This window comes from Anguilla rostrata, unplaced genomic scaffold, assembly GCF_018555375.3.
Source record: "Anguilla rostrata isolate EN2019 unplaced genomic scaffold, ASM1855537v3 scaf0973, whole genome shotgun sequence".
Taxonomy (NCBI): Eukaryota; Metazoa; Chordata; class Actinopteri; order Anguilliformes; family Anguillidae; genus Anguilla; species Anguilla rostrata.
The window spans coordinates 12,143-26,553 of NW_026986332.1; the positions used below are offsets into that span (position 1 = coordinate 12,143).

General features: G+C 41.4%; 1 protein-coding gene across 1 annotated transcript in view; it reads left to right on the forward strand.

The window, feature by feature from the left end:
* The window catches only part of LOC135246923 (uncharacterized), a 103,304-nt gene that overhangs the window by 11,933 nt on the left and 76,960 nt on the right, over positions 1-14,411 (forward strand). Inside the window, exons 3-4 of the mRNA XM_064320191.1 lie at positions 5,239-5,949; positions 12,196-12,906. Of these exons, the coding sequence (XP_064176261.1) occupies positions 5,239-5,949; positions 12,196-12,906 (1,422 nt within the window). The remainder of the gene's footprint in view (positions 1-5,238; positions 5,950-12,195; positions 12,907-14,411) is intronic.

A 14,411-nucleotide genomic window follows, 5' to 3' on the forward strand; every position in this document is an offset into this window, starting at 1 on the left:
ATTATACCATGTCATTCTCAGTCAATATCTGGGACAAATTATTGAAGAAATATACAACCTTACTATAGGTTTTGTGTGTAGAGATGTCCCTAGAGACTGCGTGGTCATATATTGTCTTGGACAATCCATTTGTGACACCTGGGTACCTTCCAAAATTGCTGTGCGTAATACCACACCTGTTGTTTACAGCGTTATCGATCTTTTTAGTACGGTTTGGTTTGATTGACAATTCATTTATTCAGTAGGTGAGAGTATAAGCTTTCTAACGATGTATAGCATGTCTGATTTTGCTTTTGGAATAGCGTTTTATAGGTCAGTGTAACCAAAAATTTTCTTATCATTGCATTCACTTAGGCATTCACTCTGTGGTAGCAGTAAAAGACGCTGCACCTAATGAAACGTGAACAATATTTCGTAATTTTTTGGGAAATACTATTATTATTGAGGACTTCTGGGCATAGCTAAGCCATACTGATAGACCTATCTGACATCATTTTCTGGAGCAAAAAAGAAGCCGATAGGACTGTATCATTCAGGGTTCGTACGGTCATGAAAAACCTGGAAAAGTCATTGAAATTTAAAATGCAATTTCCAGGCCCTGGAAAAGTTATGGAAAATAATATTTTTTGAAAAGTTTTGGAAAAGTAATGGAAACACAGCTAAAGTTGATTCAAATATAATTACTAATTAATCCAATCATAAAAATAGTATGTATTGTAATAAAACCTAAATTGGCACATAACCTTCGCGGTATTTTGGTGGTGTGAGAAGTTAATTCGGTCTGGCTCAGTCTGTTTACATGCAGACCCAACAGGCACGCTTCTGCTAATGTAACAGTTAGTGAACGTAGGCCCTACTGTGCCGACAATATGCCAGGGAAGTGCAGCTTCAATAATATATCAGGGCTCGAAATTAACTTTTTTACTTCATAGCACTGGTGCTCCCAACTTCAAAAAGTTAGGAGCACCCACCAAAATGTAAGGAGCACCAACAATATATGCAGTAGATTTTTTTATGATAAAAAACGACAATATAACAGTACGGTTTACAAGTAACAGTTAAACTATCACGCCTAAAATGTGTCGACTCTTCAAGGAATTGCGTGTTATGCATTCAAACGACAAAGCGCTTCTCGTCACATTAATACCGCTAATTAAATCAACCGCCAGTAAACTGCATCGGAGAAATTAGCTGTTTCAACCGGGTCGCTACACAAAACACTACGTTAACGTTTCAAAAAAAAAATGCCGTAATTGTTCGCTTAAACTTTTCAGCTTTCGATAATGCTAATAAATTGAATATAAACTTTTGTCTTCAGGTAACATTAGTTAACGTGTTAGCTACCTGTGTCACGTGACAGTGGAGTGCAGCGAAAGGGAGTGATTGAAGGCTAATATTAACCAATTTAAAATCAGCATTAAAGGTAAGAATGTCAAGCTCACGATTGGTTAGTAGGGTCACCGTCAGCTCACAAGGGACATACTGAGTGTACTAACTAGCGAATGTACAGAGAAAGACATTCGACTGGAAAAAGAAAAAAAAAGTCGCACCAGAACAATTATTTGCACTCACACAAATGCTCCCAATTATATTTCGAGGTCGCACAGATTAAATTTCGGGAGCGTCGCAATTTCGAGCCCTGTTTGAGACATTGACAAAAATGTTAAACTATTCAAATAAAATATGAGAGAATGTATCTAAGTGTGTCTGTCTGGTGTTTATTTGTTTTAGAGAGGCACCATATGTTTCAGATGCAGACCTAATTTTACTTAGTGTTACAATAAATAATTTTAAATCATCCCGCTGAGATAAAGTCATTTGTTTTGGTCATGGAAATTCAGTTAAAGGTTGTGGAGAAGTCATGGAAAAGTCATTGAAAATCATTGGTGAAAAAGTGTATGAACCCTGATCATTGATGTACTGTCTCTGTCTCTATCTACTGGACACACATACAATTTCATCATCGCTATGTAAGTATTACAGGGCAAAATATTTTGGTTATATACGTAATTTTTGAAATGGAGTGTCTTTACTTAGGTTAGTGGTATTATATAATGTGGATATTTCACAGTAATGTAAGCGTTAGTTAGTAGTGTAATAGTTTTTCGGTATTAGAATTTTATGTTTCTGATCTATTAAGGTAATTTCAGTATTGTTAGGTACAGAGTATCGAATCAATATCGTTTAAGTTTCAAGTATCGATTCAGTATCGAGTATCGTGATACTAAACCTGGTATCTGTATCAACGTCACAATTTTGGTATCGTGACAACACTAGTCTGACGCCTTTTTTAGTTGCAGCGCAGAAGCACTGCAGCTCTACATACACGCTGGGCCATCTAAGTGTTACGACATAGTAAAGGCCTTTATGGCAAGCGGCTAGGAGACATCGATGGCAATGCAACTAAGTAATCCGACAGCGTCTCTTAGCAGAAAATTGGTCATAAGTCATCAATATTTTATACAATCATCATGGTATTCAGTAGATATGAAGGTATATGATCATGAGGACAAGACCATTTTAAAAACACTCCATAGGGGGCGCAGTACTGCCAATGCTTGGACCCCTCCCAACGTCGCTTGCCTCTTTAATTACATTCTTGGTTTTTATTACATAAAAAAATTGAAATGGATTACATTATTGGGAGTTATTACACTATTGGTAGTTTATTATATTATTAGTTGTTACAGGGCTAGAAAAAGATATTGTTAAAGGGTGAATTATTTTCACATGATTTTAAAAACTCTGCTGTTTTGGCAGCACGAGGGGGACCTACACAATATTAGGCAGGTGGTTTTAATGTTGTGGCTGATCGGTGTAATTAACTTGATTTATCTGCTTGCTTTGACTTGAATGTTATTTTTTTTTTCATATGTGATTAGTCATCATCAGAACCATCATCATGCAAAGACAAAAATACTACAATTAATAACATTTTTAATGATATTACACTATTAGCTAGTAGCAATATCAGAATGAGAATGTAGTCAAAATAATATGGTAGAATCAGCATAATAGAATCTTAATTTAAGAGCCACATATTCCATCTTTATTACTAATCATTTATTTATTTGTTACGAGTCATCACCATGAACAATGGGCACAAGAAAATTACAGTAGGTACCATAATTATTAGTAATATTCATATATCAAAATAACAATATAATGAAAATAATGGCGATGGATTCATGTAATCCTAGGTCTTGGTTTAATACTATTCTGATTCATCGGTTCTGAGTAAGCAACTCGAATTCAACCCTTTTCTACATCGATGAGTCAATAACAGCCTCATAATCGTTCGTGCGCGGGTGTGCTCTGTGCTCTAAACAGTTACGCGCGCTGTGACGTAAAACCATGCGGACCAAATTGGAATTAAATAAATCTTATATCTTCTTCTATGGGGATCAGAAACAAAATTGGTGCCTGGAGAGTAATTAGTTCATTGTGAAGCAATATTAGAGCTAAAAAGTTCTGTCCAAAATAATTTAATATTCATAGCTTTGAATGTACTTAAATGGGGAAATTTGTTTTTTGGCACCAGAACCTTACTAAACTGCAATACCTGGAGTAACCGCTGGAGTTTATGAGCTTCAAGAGGAATGGCAATCTCTGGTCCCCTGGAAGTAGGCTACCTCCAGTTAGCGGCGCTATGTTAAATTTATGCTCAATTCAATGAATTGGCAGTTCATTTTAACATATGGAATAAACTGAATAACATTATAGCTTATGTAGCTGAAATGAGTGCTTCAACGCAATGTATATTGTCATATAAGCTGGTCTCCAACATGAAACGTTTAGGTTTTAAACAAAATAAATGTGGTACTGACTTTTTTAAATGTGGTGTTTGCTTAGCATAGCTTAAATAGGCTCAAAAGTGGAAAACAGGCTTGTTTACTTCCAGTTACTTGGTGGCCTATTCACAGAAACATGGCAGGAAAATTTCTAATTTTTTAATAAGACATACAAATTCAAAAAATAGCTAAATTTATTAAATTGAATAGAATGTATGATTCATTAATTCAGTTAATTAGGATAAATCTGAAAATTTCCTTTTCAAAACCTTTCAAGTTCCAAAAAAAAGAGAACATAAATAATAATCATTGCTGTGTTCCACAATACGCAATGAAAGGAAGGTTCAACTTCTCCGTAAGTTTTCATCTCTTTCCGAGAGATGAACAGCTTAAAAAAATTAGGATTCGCAATGTGAGACGTGAAGATTACTAACGCAATAGAGCTATAATAAGAGGCAATAGTGTAGCTTTTACTTATCACAAAGCTAGCTATAGGGAGGTCAAACCTGTTTTGGCGATCTTTCAGAAAACATATTTTTGATAGTACAGTTGAATATACTGTACAGTAAAAAGACTATAACAGATAAAGGGCCTAAAATGTTATTGCCCTAGTATTATGTTGCATACAGCAGAAGACTGTATGCCCTTTTTCGTAATACAGGTCAGGTCTTTTGGAGACCCTGGTCTTTTGGGGACCCTGGTGTCTTTGTGATCCTGTGATTGTGATGACCCGATCTTCTGAGGAAGGAAGGGAGTGCAGCGTCAAAGAAATCAGTCTGTGCCTGAACAACAATTAGTGATGGCGAGCCACCCAGCTTGATCTTCATTGACAACCACACGCAGAGGACAGAAATATCATCTGCCGGAAAGACTGAACTTCTCATCGTCACTACGAACTGTATCCACACAGGACATAGACATTCACACTTACATTCATTCTGAGGGTGCACCTGAGGAAAAAGACTTTCAAACAAACGCACACGGTGTGAAATAGGCCTGTTTATTATTTTCTTTTCTTTAAAAGGAGTTTTTTGATGCAAACCCATTACTGTTGTAAATTGGTACAAACTTTGTTTTCTAATTTCACTAAAGTGAACCATTCTCTATACAGTTTACACCTTGTCGTCTCCATTCATTTATGGTACATTGTCTACTCTCATTGCTCCTTCCCGAATCTAGCTATATGGTGTACGTACCCAGAAGTGGGTTACAATGCCATTAAAATAATTCTATTTTACAGAATAAATGGACCAAGACAGAGAGACTGACATGGCAGCTGGTGTTGTGACCTCTCATCATGGTGTGTAGAAAATTATTTTTTGTTTCTTTTTTATGACCCATTGTACTTACCAGAACAGAGACCCATAAAAGGATTATATGAATCAAACAAACAGCTGATTTAGTTAAAAAGCAATGTTTGTTAAGTTAAATTTTGTCTCTCTGATAGGGGAGGAGCACCATCTCTCAGAGCTGAGGATTGTGCTGCTGGGGGGGAGACGGAGTGGGAAGAGTTCAGCAGGAAACACCATCCTGGGCAGAGAGGAGTTTGAGTCTGGAATAAGAGCTACACACTGTGTGAAGAGACCGGGTGTAGTAGCTGGGAGACAGGTCACTGTGGTCGACACACCAGGCTGGTGGAACTATCATTCTGTGAAGAACACTGAGAAGCTGGATAAACAGGAGATTGTGCTCAGTGTGTCTCTGTGTCCCCCGGGACCCTGCGCTCTCATCCTGGTCATTAATGTGAGCTCAGCCTTCAGAGAGGAACACAGAAGATCAGCGGTGGAACACCTGGAGCTTCTCAGTGAGAGAGTCTGGCGACACACTATAGTGCTGTTCACCTGGGGAGACTGGCTGGGAGACACAACCATTGAGCATCACATTGAGACTAAAGGGAGGGCCCTCCAAGAGCTCATAGAGAAATGTGGGAACAGGTATCATGTTCTCAACAATGAGAACAGGGCTGATGGGACTCAGGTCACAGAGCTGCTGGAGAAGATAGAGGAGATGATGGCAGGGCATGGAGGCTCTCTCTATGAAATTGATAGAATGCTCTTACAGGAGATGGAAGAGAAGAGGAGGGCAGTGGAAGAACGAGTGAAACAGAGGATGACGAAGGTTCAGAAACAGAGAACGACTCTTAGAGCACTTTTTGAGGGTACGTTTATTTCATTTATTGAAATTATTTCTTGGAGGAATTTCATTAGAATATTTACATAAATCATTTCTGTCCTGAATCCTATTCCATTGACGTGTTTTACCAATGAAAAGTGTTACTCCAGATAAAGGTATATATCTGTGTTTATTATCTCCTGACTTTCCCCTGTGCTGCATACTGAGGTGTGAGTGGGTGCTTAAAGAGGCCAATTTGTACATTTAACAATGTGGAATGCTTTAATTTATTTTTGTTTTAATAAGGGCCAAACAGAAAGGTTGTAGTCATTGTTTAAAAATCATTTTCAGTGCATGGTTTTTTTTCACAGTTTGCAATGCCCAGTTTCATTCATAATCCAGTCTTATTTCTGCAACCACCCTAATTAAATAGAGTGCAGAGAAGCACACATTCTCTCTGGTGTGTGAGCAGCCAGCTGCCCTCCTCTTTCACCTCCACAGTTGTTACATTACATTACATTACAGGCATTTAGCAGACGCTCTTATCCAGAGCGACTTACACAACTTTTTTTTTTACATAGCACTTTTACATTGTATCCATTTATACAGCTGGATATATACTGAAGCAATGCAGGTTAAGTACCTTGCTCAAGGGTACAACAGCAGTGAGCTCATATCATGAGTGTGTTTACACTGCAGACCCTCAGTTGAATTGAGGCGGTTGCTAGGTTTTGATGAGACACAGAAAATCCTGCTGACTGAACTCTCCCTGCTGCTGCCAATTACATGCTGCCCTGTGGAGCTGCCAGCACAGCCTGCGCTGCACAGTCAGGGTTTGATAGCAGATGTGTGGTGCACCCACATTCTGGAAAAGTGTTGGGGAAATGACAGCATAGCCTTACACGGGGCACCACTTAGGTTGGGATTATATTTATATATTCTCACATTGGGCACCACTTATGTAGACGAAGCGATATACCCGCACAATTAAAAATGAGTCTCATAAAATGGAGCATCGCGTAGTTCTGGCAGGCCACGAGAGTCAAGTGCTCTGGCTGAATCAGCTGATGGCTCAGCTGAGTGATGTTTGCCTATCACAGTACATTCACTTAACAGGGCGATCTACTTAAACAGCCTCCCTCTACTCATTCGGCTGCTCCTCCTGCATGCAAGCTACTGCACGTTGCTTGTAAATCGGCGCTTCTCCCTGCAATCCGGCTATGGCATGCTGCCAGTCTAAACCATGTCTGCTCGCTACATGTTCGCTGCTAGTCTAAGCTCACAGCCTAGGTACTATGAGGAAGTCTTGCTATTTATTTGCATTGCTCCTTACCTCTAAGCTCTATAGCTGCAGCAGGCAGGCGATCCATTTGGGGCCAGACACGAAAAGCGTTGTTTTAAGCGACATATTCCAGATATTGAGGATACCGGTGCACTGCTAACTGGCCAGGGAGCTTCATTCAAGGAGCGCTGCTTTGCGGCGGCCGCCACCCCTCCATGGAGGACGCCATGTTCAAGCCTGGAAGCTGCTGCCACGTCCATATCTGCTAGCTGCAGATTCTAGCCGGGTAATGTCATCAACCGTATTTAAATTCTGCTGAGGTCTGAGTCTAGCGGTAAATACATAATCCTACACAGTGTTGCCAACTATTTTCTATGGAAGGTAGCTATGGCCTCCTATAAAAGTCGCTAAATTGACAACACCGAATATACACATTTGATTGCGGGGACGTCTCACAGCGAGGCTGGTTTCACGAATATCGCAAGTCTTTCGCTAAAAGCGAAAAAAAACGTTCCAACATATGCGGGCACAAGTTAATGGCATGCTTATTGTTGAGTTTCTCACCATCAGAGTCAACGCTAGATGCTCTCACTGCTAAAGAATCCCTGGCGTGAATGCTTTCGGCTACCTTCCGGAACGCAGTAGAATTGGGTCGTAGGCTACATCCCATAGTTGATCAGAGCGAGGTCTTCCAATCAGTCGTTTTTACGCGAATTTAGGATTCGTGCACGTAAATCTAAGTGGAAATGTCTGAATTGGGAAACGCCAAAGTTCTCATTCTTGGCTGAGATGGAAAAGTAGGCGTATCGATAAAGAATCTTTGTTCATTGTGAACGGCGAATGGATTATGGGCAGTTGCTACTACGCAGCTATTAGATGGCCCCCATGTCTCACAAAGCCTAGGCTATAGTTTGTGTATTTGTAGGCTAATGGCCTACTTCCTGGTGTAAACAGTTATTCCGGGAGGATTGGGCCGCAAGATGGCCAGTTAAACTCTGGCTGTTATAGGTTTGGCAGATTGAACATGGGCGGTAGGTCGTGTTGCAAAGAGCAGAGATGCAGAGTCGTCTAAATTGTTCAAAGCTGCATTCTACCCTTCGCTGAATCGTTACACCACAAGGAGTGTTAGACTGTTACCGGCAAGTAGGCTACAGCCAATGTTGTAAAATGCAAACCAGCTTTCGGCTTTCAACTTCAGAACCAGATAAAGTTTCCTCCACTCATTCACGATTTGCGCTTAAAAAGCCGGTTCTCTATTGGGACCCAATCATCGCGACAGAAAAATGAAAACATTAAATTCATATTGGTGTTAAATCTGCGAGGATACAATTTGGTTGGCTACCTAATTTAGCTGTCAGATCACAATGCTGAATGTTTAGGGATTGCTAATGTCCATTTTAATGAGACAAATTAGGCTTAATGTTGACTCGTCCAACTGGTTCTCTCAATATCGTGCTGTTGCAAGACTCAAAGACTCTTTACAATAAGTGGTACATACATACATAGGCTACATACATACATACATACATACATATATACATACAATGAAACATACAATAAGTGTATCGTTGTACTCCATGACACTTAAACGGGCGTTTAGGCTTATCAGTGGAGAAAGGATTTGATGTAGCCTTCTCCACGTCACTGCTCTGACTTCTTCACCGTGCATGTGATCACACGACCACACGACTGAGCACATATGTTCAGGAAAAATTATACCTCCTGGTACGGACATGCTCCGCATAACCTAGGTATTGGCCTCGCCGTCTCTACAATTGCGTGCTCACGCGAATGGCGTTGCGCGTCATCCATTGCATCTCCTCCCGGTTATGCCTGGTTCCAGGCAGATTTGTAGTACGTGCTTTCGCAACTTTGTCATAGTTTTCTTTAATTGTACATCGTATTTTCGTCTTAAAAAAAGAGTGCAATACGATGATAAAAAATAAAAAATAATAACAATAAAATAAAAAATAAGTGACTGGTTCCAATTCCTCTCTTAATATACTAATTCGGTAAGCATATTAGTAATGCAATGTGGCGCTGTAAAGCAGCCCACTGTGCCCAACTGTTAAATAATATTTAAATAGTGATGTATTGAGAAATAATTCTTCAAACCGTATTGCTTCGATGCCTGCCCTCGCCCGGAGTGGCCCTTATGTCAGCGAATTGAGCGAAACTCAAAAACGCGATCGCCAATCGTCTCGGCTTTCGGGACCGGGCTATGCATCTTTTCCAGCGTATCCATTTGGCAGGAGTCGCTTCCGATAGCGCAACGCAAGATTAGCCTCATCGTGACGCCTGATGGGCAGAAGCAGTAATATGTTCGTCCAATCTCTGCAGAATGCATTTCTCCCCAATTTTTAAAAGATGCATGGACTCTTCAGCCTTATATAACTCCGTTCACAAACTGGTCTCTCTTTTAAGGCAAGAGTTTCAACCCCGAATTACCCACTGTTGGAAACTGCATTTCCTTATGCTTCATGGTTCTTTATGTGATCTCACCATGGCAAATATTCTTAAATTAGCTATATTTTGTATACACCTCAAGCTTTTAATCTGAGAAAATGAAGGAACTCGTGTCATTATTGCATACTAGCACATACTAGCGGCAACGACAGCAGTGATGGTTCCCGGCATCCTCAGTGAAGCTACAGGGCTTTGAACATGTGCTTCTTTCATCCGTTGGCATTGACATAATTTCCGTTCAAAAGCTATGAGCTTTGCAGTATAGGAGAACGGCTGCTACTGTCTACTGGCAAGTACTGGTGTCGCAGCTGCCAATGTTTACTCTATAATCAGTTTCCTGCTGCTGGTAGTACTGTTGCTGCTGTTACTGTTTCTGTTTCTGTTGCTGCTGCTGCTGTTACTGTTACTGCTACTGGGTGCTACTGCTGCTTCTGCGTTACTGCTGCCGCTACTGCTGATGTTACAGCTACTGCTGTTGCTGCTGCTGATGCTACTGCTTTCACTGCTGCTGCAGTTTATTGCTGCTGCTGCTGCTACTACTACCGAACGAGGATTCATTACTGATATGAGTAGTATATTTCCCTCTAATTGGTTTAAATCTCGGTGCTGGGGGGAAATACCAACAAGCTGTTGGTACACATAGCCTAATAATATTTGGTGATTAGTTTGAATGACCTTGGGCTTACGAGGTAGCTAAGCCACTGATTGACATGCTTCACAGAACAATCAACACCCTGAGCCAATCAGAGGAGGATGGGTTCCCCCCTTGAGCCTGGTTCCTTCTGAGGTTCCTTCCTATCTACCACAGGGAGTTTTCCTTGCCACTGTCGCCTTACGCTTGCTCCTGTGGGGGTTCAGGCCAGGGTTGTCTGTAAGCGTATTGTGACGACTGCCGTAAAATACGCTATGCAAATAAATTTGATTGATTAAAGCCAAGGCCATACACATAGGCATAGCCGTCAACATTACAAATAGTATTTTCCCCTGGTTTAATTTTACTCTTGCTTCAGGGCCAAAAAAGCTTTGGGTTGGTACACATAACCACTGATCCACATAAAAAATAGACGGCCTCAAGCTGACTGGACGAAGGGCTTCCTCCAGGTGGTCGTACACATAGTCATCACATCAGCCGGAGGCACTTATTAATAGCATGTTGGCATATGGTTGTTTTGGGGTTTGGCTGCTGGCCTCCCGGCCTTATCCACGTGGGCTGCATGGTTGGCGGGAGAGCTCCAGAACAGAGCCATACCGCCAAACATAACTGTATTGCCTTTTTTTTCAAAAAAGATCTACTTTGATGACAGTGGTCCTGACAGAATATTTAGTTATCTAGACTATTCCACCATAAATTTGGTTCTTCAATTAGCAAAATTACAGATATTAAGGATCAAATGAATAAAAAATGTACGATACCCTGAAGGATATAGTTCTGGATAGGTTATTTTGACTCAGATTCCCACATTCTAGCAACATCAAAACAGACACAGGTTTAATACAATTATTTATTAAACAATCGTACAAACTTCATACACAACTAATCTAAATGAGGAAACTGCTAAATATGGAAAGGTAGGGGTGCGTGTGCGTGTGTGCGCATGTGTCACTTTGTCTGTAGACGAAAGGGGGAAGGGTGAACGGCGGGTTGGGCGCGTATGTGTGGGGTACAGTGTAACTGGCGTAGCTGAATAAGAGCTCATCTGCAAAGGAGTATTGCTCCCGGTAGTGCCGGAGAGTGAAGCATAACTTCAGCTCTTCAGCGATACATGCAACCAAGCAAGATATTCTTCCACCACCGACTGTACTATAAGTGTGGTGTTGTTAAGGTTGGGGAGAAAGAGAGGGAGAGAGAAAGACCACGTGTGTGGTTGTGTTCTATCCGTTACATCGCCAGCACAACTGATTTTGAAAGACAAAATGGAAACACACAGTATCACATTAACTCAATACAGACTAAGCTAAACTTCTGTTACCTGGAATGTTTGCTCAGTCTTACCGCCCGCCCATTCACGCCGGCAGCGGCCTCCAGTGGTCGCTGTGGGGTCCTGGAGAGAACAGGCTTTGCGTTGTGAAATGGTGGAGGTTTCCAGATGTGAGGCACGCAAGCCAAGTCCTTGATTTGTAGCAGCGGCGATGTTCTACCCCCAGGTCGGTCATTGACTTCCAGTAGGATGTGCCACCAGGCAGCCCTATATAACATTTGACATTACATTCCGAGTAATAATCCTCTTGACAAAAATTACTGTACTGATATTTAAAATTTTAAGCAAGTTTCATCACAGATTTAAAAGTCGTGTATTTTGGCCTTTTAGGCTGTTAATATGTATTGAACTGAAGGAGACATTATATTGGTATCAAGAAAAATCTCATGCTCAACTGTGCACCTACAAATTTACTGCCCGGCCCAACTGTCTTTGGTCTTCAGTATTAAATTTCATTTCATTTTTCATACTCTCCACTCTAAACTTACAGTGAGTAGCTCATTTCAGAGCTGAATGTTTGTTACACTCCTGATGAGGAGTAAATTGTTCTCTTTCTCTCTGACAGGGGAGAAGCACCGTCTCTCAGAACTGAGGATTGTGCTGCTGGGGGGGAGATGGAGGGGGAAGAGTTCAGCAGGAAACACCATCCTGGGCAGAGAGGAGTTTGAGTCTGGAGTAAGAACTGCACAGTGTGTGAAGAGACAGGGTGAAGTAGCTGGGAGACAGGTCACTGTGGTCGACACACCAGGCTGGTGGGTGACATTTTTAGTGAAGTACACTGCAAAGCTGGATAAACAGGAGATTGTGCGCAGTGTGTCTCTGTGTCCCCCGGGACCCTGCGCTGTCTTCCTGGTCATTGATGTGAGCTTAGCATTCAGAGAGGAACACAGAAGATCAGCAGTGGAACACGTGGAGCTTCTCGGTGAAAGAGTCTGGAGACACACTATAGTGCTGTTCACCAGGGGAGACTGGCTGGGAGACACAACCATTGAGCAGCGCATTGAGACTGAAGGGAGGGCCCTCCAAGAGCTCATAGAGAAATGTGGGAACAGGTATCATGTTCTCAACAATAAGAACAGGGCTGATGGGACTCAGGTCACAGAGCTGCTGGAGAAGATAGAGGAGATGATGGCAGGGCATGGAGGCTCTCTCTATGAAATAGACAGAATGCTCTTACAGGAGGTGGAAGAGAAGAGGAGGCCAGTGGAAGAACGAGTGAAACAGAGGATGACGAAGGTTCAGAATCAGAGAAAAGCTCTCCGAGCAATTTTTGGGGGTAAGTTTTTTTCATTTATTGAAATTATTTTTTAGAGGAATTTCCGTAGAATGTTTACATTAATCATGACTGTGTTGAATCATATTCCATGGAGGTATTTTGCCAATGAAAAGTGTTACTCCAGAGAAAGGTGTATATCTGTCCTTATATTGTCCTGACTTTCCCCTGTGCTACAAATTGAGGAGTGAGTTGGTGCTTAAAGAGGCCAATTTGTACATTTAAAATGTGGAATCTTTGATTTTATTTTTGTTTGAATGAGGACCAAACAGAAAGGTTGTACTCATAGTTTAAAAATCATTTTCAGCACATTATTTCATTTTTAGCACATTATTTCATTTTTTTCCCCAGTTTGCAATGCCCAATTTTATTCATAACACAGTCTTATTACTGCAGCCACCCTGATTAAACAGTGTAGAGAAGAAGACGCTCTTTTTGAAGTTTGGATTGTCAGCTGCCAACTCCTCTCCCCTCCACAGTTGTTGAGTAGCAGGATCTCATTTCATGAGCATGTTTAGGCTGCAGAAGCTCAGTGGAACTGAGACGGTTGCTAGTGCTTGATGAGACACAGAAAATCCTGCTGACTGAACTCTCCCTGCTGCTGCCAATTACATGCTGCCCTGTGGAGCTGCCAGCACAGCCTGCGCTGCACAGTCAGGTTCTTATAGCAGACTGTGGGGTGCATCCACATTCTGGAGAAGTGTCGGGGAAATGACAGCATAGCCTTACACGGGGCACCACTTAGGTTGGGATTATATTCATATATTCTCACATTGGGAACCACTTATGTAGGCGAAGCGGTATTCCCGCACAATTAAAAATCAGCCTCATAAAATTAGTTATCTAGACTATTCAACCATAAATTTGGATCTTCAATTAATAATCAAAATTACGACTATTAAGAATCAAATAATTAAACAAAAAATGTACGATAACCTGAAGGATATAGTTCTGGATAGGTTATTTTGACTCCGATTCCCACATTCTAGCAACATCAAAACAGACACAGTTTAATACAATTATTTATTAAACAATCGTACAAACTTCATACACAACTAATCTAAATGAGGAAACTTCTAAATACGTAAAGGTGGGGGTGCGCGTGCGTGTGTGCGCATGTGTCACTTTGTAGACGAAAGGGGGAAGGGTGAACGGCGGGTTGGGCGCGTATGTGTGGGGTACAGTGTAACCGGCGTAGCTGAATAACTTAGCTCAGCTGCAAAGGAGTATTGCTCCCGGTAGTGCCGGAGAGTGAAGCATAACTTCAGCTCTTCAGCGATACATGCAACCAAGCAAGCTATTCTTCCACTACCGACTGTACTATAAGTGTGGTGTTGTTCAGGTTGGGGAGAAAGAGAGGGAGAGAGAAAGACCCGTCCATTCACGCAGGCAGCGGCCTCCAGTGGTCGCTGCGGGGTCCTAGAGAGAACAGTCTTTGCGTTGTGAAATTGTGGAGGTTTCCAGATGTGAGGCATGTAGGCCAAGTCCTTGATTTGTAGCAGCGGCGA